The 23,925-nt window shown below is 45.8% G+C and overlaps 1 protein-coding gene across 7 annotated transcripts in view; it reads left to right on the top strand.

Annotated features, from left to right (window-relative positions):
• The window catches only part of APC (APC regulator of WNT signaling pathway), a 1,243,184-nt gene that overhangs the window by 1,000,182 nt on the left and 219,077 nt on the right, over positions 1-23,925 (top strand). For all 7 annotated transcript variants that reach the window (XM_069625497.1, XM_069625496.1, XM_069625498.1 and 4 more), the window contains 2 exons: positions 7,383-7,761; positions 9,350-9,445. In XM_069625497.1, coding sequence (XP_069481598.1) covers positions 7,383-7,761; positions 9,350-9,445 — 475 coding nt within the window. The remainder of the gene's footprint in view (positions 1-7,382; positions 7,762-9,349; positions 9,446-23,925) is intronic.

The following is a 23,925-nucleotide window of genomic DNA, read 5'->3' on the forward strand; positions in this document are numbered from 1 at the left end:
AAAGTTACACCTGTAACTCCCCCTCCAGCTGAGGCTGAGAGGGAGGTACAACCCTGTGTGGTTGAGCTAGACTCTGAGGAAGAGCTAGAAGGAGGCCCCAACCTTATTGGAGATTTGGACCCTGAGGACCATCCTGAGCTGCAGTCTTTACTGGCAGAAGGTGGGCCTAGCAGGGCAGCTTTTCGTAAGGGGCAAAGAGAATGTCCAACTCTGGAGGGTCTCCGCCACCAGGCAGCTTCTCAAGCTGATGGGCAAGAGCCTGGGAAGTATAGGTTGCACTGGGAAGATGGCCTCTTCTACAGTGAACCCACTGAGTCTGAACCTGGAGACTACAAACGCCTTGTAGTCCCACAAGAGAACAGACAACAGTTCTTACAACTAGCCCATGAGATACCTTTGGCTGGCCACTTGAGTTTCAAGAAGACCAAGGAAAGGCTCTCACTCTACTTTTATTGGCCAAAGATGGGGGCTGAAGTAGATAGATATTGTAAGAGCTGCCATACCTGCCAGACTTCTGGTAAGGTTGGTTCCAAGAATGTGGCACCTTTAGTGCCTCTCCCAGTTGTGGGAGTCCCATTTGAGAGGGTAGGGATTGACATTGTTGGTCCCCTTGATCCTCCAACCTCCTCAGGCAACAGGTTTATCCTTGTTGTAGTAGACCATGCTACTAGATACCCTGAGGCCATTCCTATGAGGACTGTTACAGCCCCGGCTGTGGCTAAGGCCCTCCTTGGTATTTTTACCAGGGTTGGGTTTCCTAAGGAGGTAATCTCTGACAGGGGGTCAAACTTTATGTCCCACTACATGAAGGCCATGTGGAAAACCTGTGGAGTTACCTACAAGTTCTCAACCGCCTACCACCCTCAGACAAACGGGTTGGTTGAAAGGTTTAACAGAACCATGAAGAGCATGATAGGTGCTTTAGAAGAACCCCTTAAGAAAAAGTGGGACCTTCTACTGCCATGCCTTCTCTTTGCTTATAGAGAAGTCCCTCAGGAGGGAGTAGGTTATTCTCCCTTTGAGCTTCTCTATGGCCATCCAGTCAGAGGTCCATTGGCCCTGATTAAGGAGGGGTTGGAAGGTGCTCCTCCCCTCAAGCCAGTCAGAGTGACTGACTATGTGATAGGTCTCCGGAGGAGAATGTCACACATGATGGCAGAAGCAAGTGACAACTTGAAAGCTGGTCAAGCCCTGGTCAAACATTGGCACGACCAGAAGGCTAACATGGTTGAGTTTACTCAAGACCAGCTAGTTCTAGTTATGCTCCCAACAAGGCAGAGGGCCTTGCAAGACAAATGGATGGGACCCTTCAAGGTTGTGGGAAAACTTGGAGAGGTCAACTATCTGGTGGATCTGGGCAAACCCAGGGAAGCTCCTAGAGTCTTCCACACCAACCGACTAAAAGCCTACATCTCCAGACCTGATGTAGGAGCCTTGCTCCTAGCTTCAGCTGCAGAGGAGGAAGAGAGTGAATCTCTCCCTGATCTCCTCAGAGGTGTACCTTTAGATGAAAAAGTTGAAGGAGTCAATCTCTCTTCAGACCTGACACCTGAGCAACAAGAGGAGTGCAAATCTATGTTAAATCAGTTTGCCTCCCTGTTCTCACTGTCACCAGGCTTAACCCCTTGGGGCCAGCATGAGATACTCACTGGTGACTGTCTGCCAGTCAAAAGCAGAGGATACAGAATGTCAGAACATATCAGAGCCCACATCAAAGGAGAGGTCAAGAAGATGCTTGATCTCGGGGTAATAGAGCCCTCTACTAGTCCATGGTCTAGCCCAGTTGTGTTAGTACCAAAGGCAGGATCCAAAGACTTGAGATTCTGTGTGGACTATAGAGCTCTAAATGCAGTCACCAAGACTGATGCCCATCCTTTGCCCAGGACAGATGAGTTGGTGGATAAACTTGGTGCAGCCAAGTACCTCAGCACATTTGACCTGACGTCAGGCTATTGGCAAATAGCCCTGACAGACCATGCCAAGGAGAAAACTGCATTTTCAACCCCAGTTGGCTTGTACCAGTTTAAGGTCATGCCTTTTGGACTGAAAAATGCACCTGCCACATTCCAAAGGATGGTGAACCAAGTTCTGGCTGGGATGGAAGATTTCTGCATGGCATACTTGGATGACATTGCAGTCTTCAGCCACTCCTGGGAAGAACATGTGAACCACCTAGGACATGTGTTGCAGGCTCTGAAACAGGCCCATTTGACAATCAAAGCCAGTAAGTGCCAGATTGGTCAAAGTAAAGTGGTCTACCTTGGACATGAGGTAGGAGGTGGAGAAATAAGGCCTTTGCCCAGCAAGATTGAAGCTGTGCAAAATTGGACAACACCAACTACTCAAACCCAAGTGAGAGCTTTTTTAGGTCTCACTGGGTATTACAGGAATTTCATTGAGAACTATGGGACCATAGCTTCTCCACTGAATGTAATCTCCTCTCCCAAATTCCCTAAAAAGGTAAAATGGAATGAGGAGTGCAATCAGGCCTTTGAAAAACTGAAGAGAGCTCTTTGCCAGGCCCCAGTATTGAGAGCTCCTGACTACCACCAACCTTTCATTGTACAAACTGATGCTTCCAATGTAGGTATAGGTGCAGTTCTAAGCCAACTGGATGAGAAGGGTAGGGAGCACCCCATTTGCTTCATCAGTAGGAAACTGAAGGATCCTGAGACAAGGTGGGCAACTATCGAAAGAGAATGCTTTGCTATTGTGTGGGCACTGAAGAAGTTTAGGCCATACTTGTATGGTTCTACTTTTGTTATTCAGACTGACCACCAACCCTTGAGATGGTTAATGCAAATGAAAGGGGAAAATCCAAAACTATTGAGATGGTCAATCTGCCTGCAAGGGTTTGATTTCACCATTGAGCACAGGTCAGGGTGTCACCATCAAAATGCTGATGGACTCTCTAGGATGTATATCATCGACTAGAGGTATGAGGTTCATCCAGGAGTGGATTAAATCCTCCTGTCCCTTAGTCTGGGGGGGGCGAGTGTTAGGGAGAATTCTCTGTTTAGGCTGAATTTCCCTACCTAGTGAGTCCCCCAGCAGCTTTGCTGGATTTCTGGGGTTTAATTTTTTTCTCCTGCCAAGAGTGAGACTCTTTTACCCTCACTCTTGGACATGTTGAAGTGTGTTATCTTGGACAAACCTTGTGTTGAATGGGCTATGGGGTCTTTTACTCCATAGGGCCTCATGTATTTTTGTGATGTGGGTCACACAGCACCCTCTGTGCCGTGACCCAGGGGTGTCCTAGGGACTCCCCAACATAGACTCCATACCCTGGGACTGACTACTGTCTCCCAGGGCATGTAAAGTCACCAAAGACTTTGCTAGTCTTGAATCCTGAACAGAACCAGTACAAACCATCATATTGTGGACGTACTGGCTGGGGCAATTCGATTGCCCCAGGGTCTGTTAGTCGAGGGGGCACGTCTCCGTCCCCCCTGATCGAGTTTTGGCTGGTGGCAGTGGAAACTACTTTTTATATTCAACCGCGAATATTTCCCTATGGGATTTCCCATTGTTTTAGGCTAACACATTTAATTATTTATTTACGGTAGCCTTAAACATACCGCCGGTTTATATATTTATTTTTATAACTCCGGTTGGGACTTTTTGCCAAAACTTGATTCTAAAATGGCGTTGGTGTTCGCCTCTGTAACTCTGACCCAAAGTGGAGCCCTTTGTTCCACTTTTGGCGGGCTTCTCCACAGAAGCCCTCCAAAGTGGTGCCACTCTGTCTGGGGTACTTAGGAGGGGTGGAGGGGGATTTAGGCACCCTGGACTGAGTTACCTTGGTAACTCAAGTCGCACTCCGTCCTGATTGGCCCAAGTGGTGAGCCGCCCGGCTCACCACTTAGCATGTTTGAGTGACAGCTAGGCTGGGTGAATGGGGGTTTGCTGCATAAAAGCAGGGCTTTGGGGACTGGGACTTCAGAAGTCGCCACAGGACCAAGAATCCGACGAGGGAAGAGCTGAGCCGACCTGCTTCGACGACACCACCCGGTGGAGCCCTGCTGAACCGTCTCACCACTTTTTCCCGACGACCGAGGAGAACTCTTAACGGAGTGGCTCCTTCCCTTGACTGGTGGGGACAACCAGTTTTCGCCTTCTTTCCGTTCTTTGAGGTATCTCGTGGCCGCCTTGCCTGTGCCAAGCACCCCGGCAACCGGAATACCACACTTTACCCCCATACCGCGAAAGTCGGTACCAACCCTTTAACCGGAGGACTCCGCGGCTGGTTTCTTCCCGGGCAGTGCAACGACCCTCTTCTTCTGCGCTTCAGCGAGAACTTCTTCTCCCCTGACCGACGTCGAGCCCTGCTGCCACTGCCTGGAACAACTGCCCCCGCTGGAGGATCCTTTCCGCTTAAGGTACTGTGTTCCGCCTGGCTTCCCTTGCTACCGACTGTACGGGGTAGATTTAGCCCCCGGCTTTCGAACCTGGGAGTGCCTGGGACACTTTGGCTAAACTTTCTGAGCCACTCTAAACTCTTTCTGACTCTTTGCAAGACTTTGAATCCCTAATAACAGTGTGATCTTGGGCACAGTTTCGCTCCGGCTACTCTAAGAGTGGGCCCTGCCTAGTGACTTTTTGCTCACCTGTGACTTTAGTCTTCTTTAAAGCCTATTGCAAGTGTTCTGGACCTTAGAGTGGTGTGTCTAACCTATTTCTGCTTTTTCTCTCCCTTTCTTGGAAACTACTAGAGTGTCATCTAACGTTAAGCACTCACCTCTGTTTTAATTAAGTGGTGTTAACCTAGAGTTGTCTAGATAGGAGAAAGGATTGAATTTACTTTCATTATAACTGTGTTGAAGTGTTTTTACTATATTTTTGCTAGAGTGTTTTTAACTTATGTGTATTTTAAATAAATAACTATATTCTTTTGAAACCAAGCTCTGGTCAGTGTTTGCTTGTGCTATTGGGTTTTGGTACATATTGTGTATACTTTGCATACTGCCTAACTCTTCTTGAGAGAAGTCTGACTGCTCAGCCACAGCTACCAGGTAAATCTGGGTGGTACAGACTGCTACCAAAGGGGTTTACTGCTCTACCTGTAGTCTTAAATCTTTTGCAGTGTTCCCCAAGGGAACTGCACAGGTTTCTGCCTAACACATGTCTTCTGTGGGTAATACAGAGAGGCTGGCACTCAACGTGGTGTGGTTGAAATCTGGTATGCATCAGGCAGCCAGGAGCCAAAACTCCCATTGTTGTGTTAGTTGCAGTGGCATTACGGGGGGCTGATATGGCGTTTCCTGAAGTGATTGGGAGCCAGAATGACCTTAGTCCGGTGTCCAAGGTGTGTAGATCTGTTTATGGTTTGTATTATTGGTTGATGTAAAATGCCAATAGCCGACATGATGATCAGTTTCTTGGTTGATTATGGGTTAAAAAGCTTTGTCTTTCGTGTTTTCCTGAATCTAAGGTGGTCCTGAATTGCTTGGAGGAAAAGGTCCGGTTACATTGTAGGTTTTTTAACAAGACTTATACGGTTGGAAGTCTGTGGTGCTATGTCAGTGAATACAGGCTCTATTCAACGCGCAAGCGTGATAGAAAAATGTGAGATCTGTGCTTTCGTTAAAAGTGGTCCTTAGCTGGTGATTGCATTTTGATGAGCTCTAACGTGTTATCTCTGATACTGCTAATTGGAATTGCATATATACATAACTCAGGAGGCCACAGTACAGTTTAATGCAATGAGCGTTAATGACCACCCCGAAGATTTGAGGTGAAGTTCTACTTGGGCCGTTAATTATTTTCAACACTATTTGATTATTATTTTTACAAGAATTTGGTCTATGTTGCAAAAACAGGTCAATTTCGGATTTAAATTGTGGAGACTTCTGTTCCTTCCACTTACCACGGTTAGGCATCTCAATGTTCACTTCTAGGCACCTCAACGTTCTCAATTTGGTACATATTGAGCAATGAAATGTTTTAGCAAGTGGAGAGCATCCTTTTTCATATTTTGTTCTTAGCATTGGATCACCCCAAAACTCCTTGTTAGCAGCAGTAAAAACGTTCCTATGTTTGTTACAGAAAAAAAACTACAATAAAAACTCCCTTCCGGGATATCAGCCACACTTTGTGGCAACATATCTTAGTTTACGTTCGACCTAAAAGCTTGGCTGTGCAGAAGATTTCAGCAAATTAGCACTGAGTACAAGGACCCTCCAGTTTATAAATTGATTATCATTCTCATTATTCATACAATTGTCGGCATCATTCTGTGTAGATAATTTCTCCACATTGCTCTAGATGGTCTCATATTCTATTTTAGCATTTCAGAGGGATCCACGAGCTCCGGTTTTAAATGTACTCGAACTTCTGAGATATTAATTAGTCTTTTATCAGAGACCGTGTTCTAACTCCCATTTGAAATATATGATTGAAAAAAAATGTTAGTGCTGACAAGTGCCCGTTATTCATGTTTTAACACAACACCTACTGTAAGCATGTAGTTATCCCCGGCAATGGAGACAGGGCAGGGAGTGGGGGGGGGGGGGTTATGGTGCGCTATTAAAAAGCACATGTACACTAAACAAAAAACAACTTTAGATTTGGCGCCCACTGAGGGTAGGGATTCATGGCCATTAGATGCCAAATAGCCTGGCTTAATGGTCCTAAGCAAAACGGGGGCCATTAAGGGTTTGATACTCTATATAAATAAATACATTAATCAAGGGGAGAACCGGTCACAAATGGCGACAGCGCCACTGGTACATATAATTTCATCGATCAGGGCCATTAAAATGAGTGCCATTAATTGGCACCATAATGAAAACAATTACTTGCCATATATAGCAAATGCCAAAGAAAGGTGACTGTGGCTTTTACATCTTCTCTTTTCTGTTTAATCTTACTTATGGTTTGATGTTATTTGTTCTCTTAAAAAATGCCTAAAACCACTAGGCCCTAAATGCTGTTGTGCCATTTGTGTTGGCAGCGTTTGCATTTCCTAATGGATAATAGTTTTTGAGCTCATGTGCAATTAAAACAAATAATAATAATGATCTGCTATATTTCCTTTGCCAAGAAATCTGTCTAGAATAGATTTCCTTGGAATAATTAGGTTTTGGCGTTCATTTAGAATTTTTGGGACTTATTATTTTTGTTTTTCAGCTAAAAATCTGCAAAACATAATCTATGCCAGCAACCAAATTTACGTAACTAAACGTCTATAATTTGGCGGTTTTATCCCAACCGTAGATTGCAGAGCAGTTTGTCAGAAATGAGCCTGCCATCTTCACTGCTGAATTGTGTAGTGCACTGTAACTAGCCTTGCCAAGTTTACTTTGTAGTTATTCTTACCTCCTTTTTCCTTATGCAAACCTCTTCAAGTGTTTTCTTTTCCTTCTACTTGATTTTTCCCACAGGTAGAAATGGTGTATTCTCTCCTGTCCATGCTGGGGACTCATGATAAGGATGACATGTCACGCACTTTGTTAGCCATGTCTAGCTCCCAGGACAGCTGTATAGCCATGCGTCAGTCTGGCTGCCTTCCACTCCTCATCCAGCTTTTACATGGCAACGATAAAGACTCTGTGTTGTTGGGGAACTCCCGAGGCAGCAAGGAAGCCCGAGCAAGAGCCAGCGCAGCACTGCACAACATCATTCATTCCCAGCCGGATGACAAGAGGGGAAGGCGAGAAATCCGTGTTCTCCACCTTCTGGAACAGATTCGCACTTATTGTGAGACATGTTGGGAATGGCAGGAGGTGCATGACCAAGGCATGGACCAGGAAAAAAATCCAAGTACGAGTGGCATTGTTTCATTTGCAATTATCATGAGTAAAAGCACTTAGTCTGCTTATGTGTAGGCCATTGCTCTGTCTAGTTCATTGTAGGACTACCTTACTCTAAGAAATGTAATCTCTATTTTAATTGAGATATATTTTGCAGAAGTAATGCTCATAACTGTAAAGCGGACTACTGCTTTGGCTAATTGTTTGATATTGTCCTGGAAATGGTTGGCTAAGTAGAAATGTTGTGGTAGCTATGTTGGGTGGCACTTATATAATCCACATCTGTCATTAGTTTTGCTTTTTAGCATAGAGTGTACAGAAGAATGTTGTCACTATTAGTCCAGTTTTTAAAACATGTTGAGTTTTGATACCTTTTTATTGAACTAAGAATATTATGCCACAATAGTAAATGTTTTGGCTTTCAAAAGTCCCAAAGACCATTTTCATCCGATGTAAACAGGCAGAAGTGAGAGGAAAGACACATTCTAAGAGTTTTATCAAGATTGGCATGCATGGAATGCAGTGCTCTGCCTTGACCATCTTATCTGAGAGCTGTAAATCTACCACATAGAGCCATTAGCTTGGAGACAAATTAGTTTAATGAGATGCTTGCATTTATATAATGAAAGCGGTCCAGTCTTGTATGCTTTCCCATAGATGTGAAAAGAGTTCGTTTAAAAACATGAGGTCTCGTAACTTTGAAAAAACATACATTTATATTCAGAAGTGTCTCGTGGTGCAGATTTGATAGTTTTGCCTTTTACACTTACTGTTGCATTGCTGAAAACCTCTTCATCAAAAACTAACATTTTCAAATCCTGACTGCTTGTCGTGAAGACCCAATGGTTGCTGACTGCAGTGGTTCTAACACTAAATAGTTCACACAGAGGATTTTACACTGCTATACATAGTGGTTGGTCAGTTCTTTTAGCTATGGGCAAATGCTGTGTGAACTCAATCTTAGCAAGGGAGTATAATTACTGACACCTACATGACTGGTACATTACGCGTGTGCATGTGGTATGTTGCCTGAAGGGCTAGACTTCAGAGTTCACCACATTGAGACCTGAAACCCATGTCACCTCTGTTCTTTAGGTTTGTGTGTCTTGAAATACGAGTTTTCATGTTCTACTGGGGAGATCTCTCTTCAGTATCAAAACCGACAGGTCTTTAAGTATATGTCCATCTTGAGTGAAGTGATGTTCTATCAGTGTTTGTTTCATGGTTTAAGATGGTATGTGTGTGTAGATCATTCATTCACGCAGTTCCTGGCAGGTTTCCTGTTGATGCATTTTAGTCCAATAAAACATGTCATTTTGTGATGTAAATTTTTGTTTTGCATAGTGAGTCATAGCCAATCATTATTTTGAAGTGTGTGCAACTTACATGAGTTGGGGCATATATTATTTCAGGTGCAAGCAAATAGTTATGCTAGGAGGACAGATAGGCCATGTGTCTGGATATGACTCACCATCGCTCTTCTATTTTGTACGATTGTTCTCATCTTTTGTTTCATTTTACTAAAATAATGTTAATGAGTAAATATTGTTGCCTTGAAGGAAACTTAAGTAATTGAAATATGAACTTTGTTGCTGCAGTGCCGGCTCCAGCTGAACACCAGATCTGCCCTGCTGTATGTGTGCTTATGAAGCTATCATTTGATGAAGAACATAGACACGCAATGAATGAACTTGGTAAGCCATTTAAAGTTTTCTTTCATTGGATATTCTTGTTGCTTGCCTTGAAGTCCCACCACAGAAGCAGCATCCATGTGCTTGGAAGGCATGTGTATTCATATGCAGTAGGGTGTGACTTCTGTGAAGGATGGCTGATGCAAGGGATTACTGACAATTTATTATTTGTTTGATTATCTATAAGATAAAGGGAGGTGGGTTAAAAATCACAATGGGTTTCCATAAAATACAGTTTTCAAAATGTGTTCATAGTCAAGGAATGTTCTTCTCCAGTCTTAGCCCTACCATAGATTCATATGTTTGATAGAATAGTTTTCTGACATTAAATTAGGGATGGAGAGAGTGTTTGTTGACTGTCCTTATGATTGAAACCATAATATAATCTAATGAAAGCAGTGCTGTGTGACACAAATAAAAGGATGCCTATGGAGTTGTCTAAAACTCCATAATTCAGAGGAAACAAACACAGAAAACAATTAGAATTAAAAAGTACAAAGTCCCAAAGTTCAGCAAGGTGCGAGGAATTGGCACATTTTGAGAAGCCTCCCTAACAGTCAATGCCACTGTGCAGAGGGGCAATACAACTCTTGTTTTGAGCATTGCAGAAAGGAATCCCTCTAACAGCCGCCAACCTTGCTATGGAAGAGAACGCGGCGGCAGACGCTCTGAGCAGGCAGAGCACAGTCTCCCACAAGTGGGAGCTGGCACAGTAAGTCCCTCTAGAGATCTTTGCCCTTTGGGGAACCCCTCAAGTGTATCTGTTTGTGTCCAGTGTCAACAGGAAGTGGGACCTGCTCTTCTCCAGGGAATTTCCTCCGACAGGAGCACTGGGAGATACGTTCGTAGCGGACTAGTGGTTTCCACTCCGGTGCGCGTTTCCTCCAGTCCCCATCATTCCTCACATCATCAAGCGATTGAGGAAGTTTGGCGAAACCATGATCCTTGTTAGGGAGAATTCTCAGAAATGTGCTCATTCCCTTCTGCCTTTGAGACCCCCAGCTCTTTTGCTGGACAATAGGACTTTTTATTTCTAACCTGGAGAGAGTGAGGCCTTTTTCCCAAACTCTCATGTAGTTTTCCGGGATTTGGACTCTGTTTCTTTTGTCTTTGAAGTCTGACAAATTCCCTATGCATCATCTTTATGTTGTGACACACATCACCTTCAGTGCAGTGGCCTAGGGAATTATCTTAGATTTCCCAAAGGTTTCAATACCTTCTCTTGGTAAAACTACTGTTTCCAAGAGCAGTGAAGTGAAATTGACCTTAATTACATTTTGTAACTTTCTAGACCCAGCACACACGATCTTACTGGGGGTGCTGGAGGGGTTACTTAGTATCCCCTTTGTCTAGTTTCTCATGTAACATTTTTATGTTGCCCTTTCTACAATCACTGGCTTGTGGCTGTGGTTTACTTTTTACTACCATTGTGTGTTTTTACTGGGGGCTGCAATTGGAGCTGCAGTAAGACACCAATGGGTGCCCATTTTGTCAAAATGGCCCCGGTCTTCTTTTTTCACCATTTCTTGTTGGAAAGGTCCTTCTTGAGATTTACTCTGCGCGCCAAAACAGGTTTGGTCCCTTTGTTCATTTTCTCTTTGGCAGGATTCACAAGTGAAGCCCGCCTCTGGCTCCAGCATCTCTGGCAGGGTCAGGAAGTGAGGGAGGTGCCTGCAACTCCCTGTGTTTAGTCTCCTTGCTAACAGGAATGCGCCCAAGGGTGATTGGCTGGAGGGCTGTCCTTGCAGGACAGCCACCCTGCTGTGTGATTGACAGCTAGGTTGCGAATGAATGGGTGGAACCGGCATAAAAGGCTAGGCTTTTTGGCTTGGAAGGCAGAGTCGACCACTGGACGAAGGAATCAAAGGAAGAACTTGGAAGAGACGATTGCGGCAACTACTGGACCATTGGTTTGCCCAGTGAAGCCCTCCGGCTGTGCGGAAGCTCCGAATTTGCATCGGCTAGAGAAGCCCTGCAAAGGACGACTTCTCCCCTTGGGTTGGTGGGCCCAATCGACCCCAAGACGAGCTCATCTGGAAATCCACTCTGAGCGGCTGTACTTCCATTGCTGCTGCAGGAACTGAAGTGCCAAGCAGCGGAACACCAGAATCGAATGAGTGTCTTTAAGTCGGACCCGAGCTCCAGAAAGATCCTCCGGACTCCCAGGAAGCAGTACTGACCAAGCCTGAGCCATCTCAACAGAGTGCTGGACCCCAGATGCGATGAAAGTCTGAAGAGGTATCCGAGAACCGCAGTGTTGCTATTTGTTATAGATGCGAGGAGCTGAAACCGTGACGTGCCGCTGAATTGAAGTTTGCCCATTGCTGCCGCCGACCTTCACATTGCAGTGCAGGAGTCCACAGACGTCTTCCCTCTTGTCCCCACGACTGAGGCCCAGGAACAACAGGATCTGCAGCGCTGAATTGAAGTTTGCCCATTGCTGCCGCCGACCTTCCCATTGCAGTGCAGGAGTCCACAGACGTCTTCCCTCTTGTCCCCACGACTGAGGCCCAGGAACAACAGGATCTGCAGCGCTGTACAGGAACAGAAGCCAGCTGTAACCATTTCTTCTAACCAAAGGTACTGTAACACTAAGTGGACTTGCCTCCTTGTGTGTAGCCTTGCTTGTTCTCAGTTGAGACTTGTCTTGGTTGCTTTTGCAGAGTTGCTTGCAGCTTTGCCCTTCACAAGCCTCCCAGGTTGTGGCCATCCTTTGATTCTTTATTTCTACAAAGACTTCTAAAACATTGTGCAAGACGTTTACTTACCTACAAGAAGTGCTTCAGTTCACCTAGACTTTTGCTCAATTGACATTGACTGGCGTGGTTCCCTGAAAGACTCTTCTTACCTCAGACTTTGTGTTTTATCTTTCCTCCAGGAAAGGATTAAGTTACTTTGCATTGGGAGTTAAAACATACTTACCTGCTTTAGAATTTTTGTGCAACCTTTGTTTTATTCCCAATACCTTTTCTTTGACACCAACTCAGTATTGCTTTAAATGTACCAGTGATCTATTAATCTCCACAGTGTCCTAGTTATTTAAGTCACCTCAGGTTGTACAAGCCATCTGTGTGCCATCCCAAATGGGTACTTGCTGATTTAGTGAAACTAAGAGTGTGTATTTTGAAGTGTATTTGAGCGTTGCTGATATATTGCTCCCTTCTGAAGAAGGCTTATTGAACTGAATTGTTTAATCAAGAATCCTTGAGTGTAAGAATTTGTTTGAATACTCGTCACTGTGAATCTCTGTGTAAAAACCCTACTTGCTCGCATTGACCCCTCTTGAGATAAGCCTGGCTGCTCAGCCACACTACCAACCTGTGTAGTACAGATGTATACCAAAGGTTGGGTTCCTATTGCCTGGAGGTTAAGGTTGCTGTAGTCTCACAAAGGGTACTGCACACAATCTTGCCTAACAATCCTCATTGCTCCGGATTGAGCCAGGAGTACGTGGTACCCGGACCTTCTGGACATGTCCGTCTGCCCTCCAATTCGTCTTCCCCCAAAGAGAGCACCTATTCTTCAAAGAAGGAGGCCACATTCTAAACCCAGAAATCAGGACTCTCACCCTTCATGCCTGGTTTCTGAGAGGTTGAGTTACAAAGATTGGGACCTCCCGGCAGACTTAATGGAAGTGTTGCTTTCGGCTAGAATACCAACAATAAAGTCTCTTTATCGTTGCTGTTGGAATGCGTATTGCAGCTGGTGCCGAGCCAAGAATGTGGATCCTTTTGTTTGTTACACACTGATGTTATCCTTTTTGCTTCATTTGGCCAACCAGGGGCTCCAGGTTGACACAATAAAAGGATTCCTGGCGGCGCTATCCATTTTTAAGCGCTCACCATCCTATTTCAAGGCCCCTATCATTGTCCAATTTCTGAAAGGGCTCACTAATGTGTTCCCTCCAGTCCCTTTCATTGTACCAGTTTGGGACTTGAGCCTTGTACTCAAATACCTCATGTGTGCTCCATTTGAGTTGCTACATTCATGTCCTTTAAGGATTTTAACTCTCAAAGTGGTTTTCCTCACAGCCATTACATCGGCTCGTAGAGTCCGTGAACTACAGGCTCTTTTTTGTAAGCCGTCTTTTTGTTTTGAGAGTCCATCCCAAAAGGTAGATTGAGACCTACCAAAGGTAGTTTCAGAGCTTCACCTTGCTCAAAAAACTGCCCTTCCTATTTATCCTCCACCTCATCCTTCTGAGGAGGAAAGGCTGCATCATCTTGACCATAAGAGAGCCTTGAGCTTTTACATCTCTAGGATGGCAAACCTTAGACAAGATCAAGTGTTAAGCTAGGACTAGCTGTGACTAAGCAAACCTTGTTCCGCTGGATTAAACTTTGCATTTTAGAATGCTATAATTTAGCAGGTAAAGATGTTACTGTGAGCCTTGCAGTGCATTCTACTAGGGGAGTGGCCAGTACATCGGCTTGAGCCACGTGGTACTCTGCATACATTTTCAAAACATTACTGCCTGGACTCTGCGTTGGGACAGGAGGCAGGATTTGGGAAGGTTTTTTCTTCACAGCATTAATAAGTAAATTCTTACTCCCAACTCCTACTGCTTTGGGAGTTTATCAAAGATGAGGAATAAGTGGGAGGACATAATTCATTCGAAGAACAAATTACTTAACCCTGTTAATGTTCTTTCGACTGGATGTTCCTCCGAAGTATTCCTCATCACCCCTCCCATCCTACCCCAAAGTAGAATTTCCCTTTATCACACCTTCCGCTCTTAACCGTCTGGTCATATTGAACTTGCTAATTCCTGTGCTCTGTAGAGAGAAGAAACCTAGAAACGAAGTAACGGGTGTAGTGCGTGCTATATGTATTGTTGATGATGTCATGTTGAAGAGCGGACAGAGGCCGTCGATGGATATCGAGTCACTGACTCACGGCGCCCTCTGCAGAGAAAACTGTTATGAAGCAGCTGATGAGGAATACGTGGGAGGAACATCCAGTTGAGAGAACATTACCAGGGGTAAGTAATTTGTTGTTCTCGCTGCCATTGGAATGCAAGAAGATTCTAGCGAAGGCCAGGGCTCTGTCTACACTTGAATGCTACAAACACAGGTGGAAGAGCTTTACAGTGTGGTGCTAGTCACAGAATATCTCTCCACAGTGGGTCACAGCGCTGCAGCTTCTGCCTTACCTGCTCTCACTGTCGGAGGCTGCTCTTGCCCATGTGTCCATCAAGGTGCACTTAGTCGCAATATCCCGTTATACCTGGGTTCCTGGCAAGCTCTCCCTGTGGTCTCACAGGCTTGTGAAGGAATTCCTCAAGGGCCTCTTCAGAATATTCCCTTCAGTGAAGGCTCCTGCCCCGGCAGGAATCTGGTCCTGTCAAGACTGATGGGTGCTCCGCTTGAGCCTATGCATCGGATATCTTTCCTCTCATGGAATACTGCCCTCCTAGTGGTCGATCACCTCGGCCAGGCGTGTTGGAGAAAAACTCTATCCTATAAGCCTTCATATTTGTCTTTCCACCAATCCAAGGTGGTTCTATGCACGCATCCAGCCTTTATGCCAAAAGGCACGTGGGCTTTTTCTTTTAAACAAACCTTTGCTCTTACCAGTTTTGCAAACCCTTCTACACCTGCTGAAAGATCCTTGCCTTCACTGTGCGTGTCGCGTGCCCTGAAATGTCTGGCACGCACTAAGGATTTTTGAAAGACGACTTAGCTTTTCGTCAACTTTGGACCTGTGGCATGGGAAGGCCCCATCGGAGGCTTCCATTTATAGGTGGCTATCTGGCTGTATCATGCATTGCCAGGCCGGCCGAGAGCCCATTCCACCAGAGCCATTGCTTTGACTACATCATTCCTCTCTGGTGTTCCCCTCTTGGATATCTGCATGGAAGCTAGATTGAGGTCTACTCATACCTTCACAAGATTTTACTATGTCGATAGATTCCAGGTAGGAGTCTTGTGGCGGACAAGCGGTGCTTCGCAACCTGTTTTCTTGAGGTTATTGTGTTCCAGGGTATGTTTTATTGCTTCTGTTGAGCCTTGCTACCTCCCGTGGTTGTGTATATGTACTGCTGTGTATTCATATTCATAGCTTGTGAATCCAAGCATGGGTCTTGCATGGATTCACACGCGAAACCCCCCTCCTTCTCCTGTGTGGCTCTTCTTGGGTCCTTACTGCCACTTTACGTGCATGACCAAATCTGGAGATGGCCACCAGGGGTGGCGCTCAGGAGGACGAGTGTCACTGGTTGGGGCAGTATGACCCATAATGGCAGCAATAGGCTATACAAGCGACAATGCCGTTTTTAACTTAAAGCTTAACTGCTTTATTTTACCGAGGATTCCCAGCCTGATATGGAATATTCATAGCAAGTGAATCCATGCAAGGCCCATGCTGGAGAACAAGAGTTAAAGGTAAGTAACCTTTTCTTGGGAATGGTGAATTACTGGGCCGGGCACTTGTATTGTCCAATTGACCTTATCATACTGGATAGGGTATGGTTAGGAAACTAAATATATAAGATATCATCTGTGGTTGTATGTGTTTCTACTGCACATCTTTTCACCACAGCTCTTTTTACCGCAGATTTATTTTTACATATTTTATTTTGCCTTCAAAATGTAGGGATTGAACCTCCCCCACATCCCACTTACCCCCCAGCCCACCCCATGTTGCCTTAACCAAATGCTTACCACCCTGCAGTTTGCTGTAAAAAAAGAAAATAATCAGTAGAAACTCGGCTGTAAAAAAAAATGACTGCAGTGAAAAATGTACAGCAAAAGGACTAGCTACCATCATCTGCTTATAGTGATAGTACATGATTAATTGCAGCCACCCGTGTGGCTTGATCCTCAAAGCCACCCCTAAATATGAAAGGCAATGGCTCTAAAATGATTGCAAAAGAATGAGTTGATAAATGGTAACCCCACCTATGCCAAACTGGTTTTGCATATAGTTGTCTTAAACCATGCTAGTGTTAAGACATCTGAATATCTGCGGCCCAAAGCCAAATTGTTGGGTGTTAAACACTTCAACTCCCAGTCCACCAAATCGAATGCCTTTTCTGCATCCAGATTGTCCCCGGGATTAGTGTTTTCCCAATCTAGAATTGGAAAAAGTCTTCTTAAACTAAGGGAGGTAGTTAAGGAAGCTGAAATCCGTATTGGTTGCTAAAATGCCTGGAGCTTTACCTTTTAATTAAATTTGATGTAGCCCATTTAATATCCTGTAGTGTAATCAGAACATCTCTAAGATCACTGTTGTTGAACGACAAGCAAAACTATTTTAATTCCCCCATGAGATCCAAAATTCTTTTTGGGCTTGTTCTGATTTGCTGGGTGTAGATGGCAGCTTAATCTGTAAAAGTGTAATTTATCGAGTTCAGGTCTGAAGTAAGTGTACCATTAGTCTTTTCAGTATGTGACAAGGCCAGTAACCTGGCCTTGTTAGGATTGTGAGGGAGAGGTCTGCCACAAGGCATTTCACAGCCAGTTCTGACCTTAAGGGGGAGGAGAGCTGTAGGGGGCCTAATCCTTTACCCTCCCCTTGTACTAGCATGTTTATTTGCAGTCTCTTATCTTGAGCCTTGTATCAAAAGTCAAATGCTCGCCAGTGTTTCAAACTGAAAGAAATTCAAAAAAACAAACAGGGGCATCAAAGAATCACTTTAGGAAAAGCAAGCAAACATGGAAGACACAGCCAGTCACCTAGGGAATCAGCCTGGATCCTGCATCCTATTTCTTTTTTTAAAATGTCTTTATTTTAACTTGCACAGATGCATCATACTTTCTTCCGCTTTACATCGTGCATATTATTGTCCAACATCAGGTATTTTGGGAACCCTTTTCATACTTAACTACAGTACCTCTGATTCAACCTGCTCTATGCTTTTATCAGAGAGGTATTGCCTGTATCTGTCCCATATGTCTCTGGGTCTGCTCTGGATGGGCAATAGACCAGCATACACTTCACAATCATTTGCCCATGTCATAGCTCTCTCCCAGTCATTCTTCGTAGCTGGTTCTTTGCATTTCTACCGCATCAGTATCACTCGCTTCGCCAATAATAGTCTTAGGTTAAGTGATTGACTCCATGTGGGGTTCATTTAACTTACAGTCCCCATCAGGCATACAGTTGGGTTCCATTCAATGGTTTGGTCCGACATGTCATCTAATGTGTTACGCACTTCCGCCCAGTATGTGGTTAGGCGAGTACATGCCCACACCATGTGAAATATGTCTGCGTCCTCGCTCCCGCTTCTGGGGACTTCCCGTCAGCCGTAGGATATATACACTTAAGCCTAGTCGGGGTGTAATGAGTTCTATGTATTATCTTGTAGTGTATCAGCCGGTACCGTGAGTTACATGATATGCTTTTTGTCAGTCCACACAGCTGTGTCCATTGCTTGTCTGTAATGATATGGCCTAAGTCATGTTCCAATTTCCCTTTGGCTTCCTGGGTTGGTGGTTCCCAGGTTGGTGGTTCCCGGGTTGCCGATATAATTATGTATAGTGTAGAGGCAGATGTCTTGATCACTCCCGCAGTGAATATATATCCCAAGCCCAAATGTGTGGTTGGTTCAGTCGGAAGTGTCTCCCATACATTCGCCATGGCTGAGCGGAGATGTAAATAGTGTAATTTTTGGAGAGGATTGTCCCTCACAATCAATTTGACTTCTTCCCAGCTGATGAATTGTTTGTCAGGGAAGAGGTCTCCGAATCGGTTGATTTCTTTGCTCCCCCCAGTGTGAAGCTAGTATTGTGTCTTGTGTAGGGGGGGGATGTAGGGTGCTTCCCACAGTGGCTTATTTGGATTGTATAAAACCTCATGTCTGAGTCTTCCTGCCATCCTGGTCCAGGTGGTGCATGTTACTAGTGCTGGGTCGGTAGTATTATCGTGTCTGGTTTGTACTTCTGCCGCTCTGTATAGGCGGTTCATTGGGTTCAGTGTATGTGTTTGGGTCTTTGTGTGAGTTGCACGCGGGCTACCTTCCACCTAGTGTGTAGCATAGTGTGCCTCTTCTGCCAGGTAATATAATTAAAAGTCGGGGCAGCAAGCCCCCCTGTAGGTAAGGTTTAGTAAGTTTCTGCCAGCTCACCCCCGGTTGGCCGTTCCTTACAAATGTCATGCATGCTCCTTGATTTTTAGAAAAGAATGATCTACCCGGCCAAACGGGAACAGTGGTGAATAAGTAAAATAGCTTGGGCAAGATGATCATTTTAACCAGTGTGAATCTGCCCATCGGCGAGATTGGGAGGGACCGCCATTGCTCGAGTTTGGTACAGTGTTTCTGTGAGTGTCACGTAATTTAGGGTGAATGAGTTGCGGTGTACGCGCTACTTCAACTCCCAAGTATTTCACCTGAATGGGATTCCATAGCAGAATTGTAGTTCAGTGGCTTTTGGGTGGTTTCCGTAAGGGGATTTGGTTTTAACTTCAGGCCGGAATATTCCCCAAACTTCTTAACCGCGCCTAATACTCTTCCCAAGTTAATTTCTGGATTCCTCAAATACATCCTATCGTCTGTGTATAAGGTGATAATCTCTAGTCTGTCTGCCAGAGGGATCCCGTCCCTGCTATACCTGGCCCCTATTAGGTCTGCAAGTGGTTCTATGACCAATGCAAGCGCACAGCCCCGGCGGGCGCCTCCCGCCAACTCTAGTATCGCTGATAGTGTCCCGTTAACACGCACTCTTGCGTATGGCTGTGTATATAATATCCTAACCCAGCTAATAAAATTCGGTCCAAACCCGTAATTATTCAGAACCCTGAACAGGTATGGCCAGTAGACCGTGTCAAAAGCCTTTTGCATGTCTAGTTCTAGTGCCACCCCTTGCATGGTTTTAGGGAGCGAGGCAAGTATATTCTAGCAGCAGCAAATGTTTGTTGCAGTGGATCTACCCATCACAAATCCTGCTTGGTCTTCATGAACCATATGTGGCATCAAAGTGGCCAAGCGTGTGGCTAGGATTTTCGCGAATATTTTCGCATCTGTATTCATCAATGAGAGCGGTCTGTAGGAACCGCATTCTTCGGGTTTCTTCCCCGGTTTTAGTAACTGTGTTCTAATCGCTTCTCGAGTTGTTTCAGGGAGTGTGCCTATTTCAAGGACTTTGGTCCAGATAGAGTGGAGCCAGGGTACCATAATTTCAGTAAATTCTTTGTAACATTCGGCTCCAAGGCTATCAGAGCCCGGTGCCTTCCCGTTTGGTAAGTATTTAATAGCTTCAGCTGTCTCGGCCTGTGTAAGCAGGTTTTCCAATGTTTCTTTTCTCGTTGGATAGGAGCATGGTGGAAACTTTTGCTAGGTATCTGTCTATTTTTTCCTCCGTGGCTTCACTGTGGGGAGAATACAGCCGGCAGTAGAAGTCAGAGAAAGTCTTTTATATCTCCTTCTGCTCAGTTACTACTACCCCATCTGGCCGGGTTATGCAAGGAATGACAGTGCTTCCTCGCTCTCCTCTCACCATCTGTGCTAGGAGTCTACCAGGTCGCTCCTCCTCTCCATATCGCATTGCAGCTGCAGGTCTGTCGAAATAGCAGATCTCTCGATCCGCTGCTGCTCTAAATCCCTCTAGTTGGGTCTTAATATCTATCTTGGTTTCAGTGGAGTGCAGTGGGCGGAAGCCGGATTGGGAATCAGGAAGTAAGGAGTGGTTAGAGATGAACGAAGAAAGTTGAGAATAGACAATGCGTTCAAGATGTTTGGAGAGGAAGGGTAGGAGAGAGATGGGGCGATAGTTGGAAGCAAGATGGGGGTTAGCAGATGGTTTTTTGAGAATAGGGATGATAGTCGCGTGCTTGAAAGGGGTAGGAAAAGTGGAAGTTGAGAGGCAAATGTTGAAGAAGGAGATAAGGTAAGGTAAAAGGAGGGGGTAGATTTTCGAGATGAGGGGGGTAGGAATGGGGTCAGCGAGAGAAGCAGTAGGATGAGTGTTGGTAAGGAGGAGGGTAACATCAGAATTAGTGACGGGAGAGAAGGAGGACATAGAAAAGGTAGGGGGAAGAGAAGGAGGAGGAGAGTAGTAGGGGGAGGAGAGAATAGTTTGACGAAGGTTGAGGACTTTGCTAGAAAAGGAGGCAAGATCAGTAGCAGAGAGGGAAGAGGCGATGGAGGGATCTGAAGTAGAAGGAGAGAGAAGACTGGTTAAAGTTTGAAAAATGCGGCGAGGGTGGGAGGATTGAGACTGGAGAAGATCAGAGAAGTAGGTGCGTTTAGCGGAGTTGAGGCATGAGTCGTAGAGGGTGTGATAGGAGAAATATGCAGATTGGTTAGAGGGGGGTTGGGTGTTTGAGCCATTGACGTTCAAAGCGCCTGAGGAGGCAGCGCATGGAGGAGAGATGAGAAGAAAGCCAAGGTTGAGCAGGACGGTGAGAGGGGCAAAATGAGGAGAGTGGGTAAAGATTGAGTGTAGAAGAGAGAGAAGAGGTTAGGATGGAGGAGGCATCAGATGCGGAGAGAGAGGAGAAATGGGAGATGGGGGGAGAGAAGAGGAGAGGGATGTAAGAAATAGAGAGGGGTTAAAGCCACGTAGGTTGCGCCAGAAGAACAAGGTGGAGGAAGGAAGGGGGGGAGGAGAAGGGGATGGGGAAAAAGAAAGTAGAGTGATCAGATACGTAGGTGGGAAGGGAGGATACAGGGGAGGCTATGAGAGAGGAAGTAAATATGAGGTCAATGGTAGAGCCAGATTGGTGAGTAGGAGGGGAAGGGAGGGGGGAGAGGAGGTAGGAGTCAAGAATGGAGAAGAGAGGAGAGGAAGGAGGGTTCGAAGAGAGGTGGAGATAAAGTCACCAAGTACAAGTAAAAGAGTGGGACTGGGGGAAATGAGGTTGAGGAGATGGTCAATGTCTTCGTAAAAGGAGCAGAGTGGGCCAGGGGGGGCGGTAGATGATAAGGAATGAGATAGCATGAGTAGAATTAAAGATTTTGAGCATGAATTCAAAGGAAGGGAGAGAAGTAGGGGAGGGGGAGAAAGTGAAGTGTGGCCGAAAGAGAAGGCCAAGACCACAGCCGCGGCCAGAAGAACGGGGGACATGTGCAAAAGAGGAAGAGGTGAGGGAGGCAGGTACAGAGGTGTTATGGGGAGGGATCCAGGTTTCATTAATGCAGAGAAATTGGAGGTTAAGGCGTAGGAAAAGGTCAAGAACAGCAGTCATTTTATTACAGATTGACCTTGCGTTCCAGAGGGCGACGTCAAAGGCATTGGTAGTGTTAGTGAGAGGAGGATAGATAAGGCTACGGCGTTGGGGAGAGGTGTTGTGGAGAGGGATTGAGTGGGTGTGGGAAGAGAGGGGAAGATTGAGAGAGGAGATCGCCATTAGGAGAAAGAAGAGTAATTTGAGGGGGAAAGAGGTAGGGAAGAGGGGGGAGGGAAGGGGAATGGGGCGGTATTGAGAAAGGGACGGAAGCATAACAGGGAGAATGAAAAGAATTGGACAATGGGTGAAGAATAGCTAAAGGGAGAATGTTGGGACGGAGAGAGGTGGGTGGGAGAGGAGAGAAGTACTGCAAGCAGAAACTATGGGCTGTTGGCAGGGGCACTCTGATGTGGTTCAATGGAGGGAGGACTAAGCCTGTAGCAGGAGGGATCGCAAGGGAACTAGAAAGGTCAGATCAATAGAATGGCAGTAATTAGAAGCAGCTGGTGAGTAAGATCAGTGAGGTAGAGTGAGGCACAGGATCTGTAGTGGAGGTGTTCCGAAGGAGATGGCAGCGGGGGTTGGAGGGGGAGTAGCCGGCAGTTGAGGTAGTGTCAGAAATAGCTGCAGCTAGTAACATATAGGGTGGACCAAAAATGGTCAGGAGAGCCATAGGATGAGGGTGGTGTGGGTCACTGTAAACCGGGGCAGATGGAGTGGTCCTCGACAGCCAGTGGTAGGAGTGCAACCGTCAGGGGGAGAAGTGGGTCCAGGAGTAGATGGCAGATGGAGCAACAGCAGTCCAGAGGGTTCTGAGGTGTAGTAGTCCGAGAAGAGGTCCAGCCCCTCCATGAAGACGACGTATTCAGAAAGAAAGAGGGCCTGCAGAGCTTAGTGTGCGGGCCATCAGAACAGAATCGTCTGCATACACTAGGAATGGTAAAAGCCGGCCCGGCCATTTTTGGTATGTCTGGAGGAGGTTTTAGGAGGTGTGTGTGTAGAGACCATTTATGTATAAGCAAAAGAGTAGGGGCACCAGCACGCATCCCTGGCGTACCCCCAATTCTACTTGAAAGAAACCCGTGCAATGACCATTGGCACCGCTCCTGACACATGCTTGCGTAGAGCCATGCACTCTGGCCAGGAGGTTTACCAGGGGCCCTGGGCAATTCATGGACCTCAGCATATACTGCAACTTGGCATGATTGACTTTGTCAAATGCCGTCATCAGATCCATGAATGCCAAATAGATGGGCTCCTCTTTCCAATAAAGTGAACGTGCCATTAACAAATAGAGGTCGAGTACCTGCTCACCTGTGCCCAGCCCTGGCCTAAATCCTAGCTGGACCAGAGAGAGGACCCCACTACTCACAACCCAGTCTTCAAGTTGGACCAGAATGGTGCATCCTAATATTTTAAACGGAGAATCAAAAAGTGATATTGGTCTGTACGAAGTAGGGGGAAGCCCGAGATCCCTTCTCAAATATTGGCTGGATAACCGCCATGGACCATGAGGGTGGGATAGCCCCACCCGCACAAATTGCATTAAACCCTTTTGTTAATACTGGTGCCGAGGGATCTGGAGCCATAACTAATAAATCGTCCGGGACGTTATCCGGGCCCGGAGCTCGGTTACAGCACTGGCAACCAATAGCCTTCTTTATTTCATCCACCGAGAAGACAATACTTGCCTCCATGCCCATCTCTTCACTACGTCCCGGACTGCCCCTATTCACCAGCCCAACCTCATCAGTCCTTCTCCCCGCACTGTATGGGGTTGAAAAATGGTCCATCAAAGCCATATGCGGGACAGTATTAGTCTGAGTCTCCATATTGAATTTGTAGTATGGGCCCTTCTGGGCAGTCTCCCGGAACAGTTTGGAATCATTATCCCTTGCGGCTATCACCCTGGGTACGTAGTTCTTCCTCAATTGCCCTTTTACAAGCCTGGTAAGCTCCCCATGTGTGTCATACATGCATCTGCTTCTTGCCTGGTGGCACCCAGGACCCTCTGTGCAGTGTCATTGGGGAGTGCCTTGGACTTTTCTTTGTTTAAATAAATGTTCTTGTGAGAACTACAGTTCCCAAGAATAGTAAGATAACTTTTATCTTACTTACCTTTTCTTTTGTGGGTCCAGCACACACCACCCTATGTGGGGTGCTGGGGGTTACATTGTAACTCCTTCTCCCACTCCTCATGTAACGTTTGATTACACTGACTAACTTAAATGGCTGGTGGCAGTGGTTACTTTATACTACCTTTTGTGCAGGTTACTAACAGGCTGATTTCTCAGCTGCAGTACAGCACCCTTGGGTGACCATTTTCTTAAAATGGCCCCTACCTGCTTTTATCGCCATTTTTCGTTTGTCGGTTT

Source organism: Ambystoma mexicanum, chromosome 6p (genome assembly GCF_040938575.1).
Source record: "Ambystoma mexicanum isolate Mex_15411 chromosome 6p, UKY_AmexF1_1, whole genome shotgun sequence".
In the NCBI taxonomy this organism is placed as follows: Eukaryota; Metazoa; Chordata; class Amphibia; order Caudata; family Ambystomatidae; genus Ambystoma; species Ambystoma mexicanum.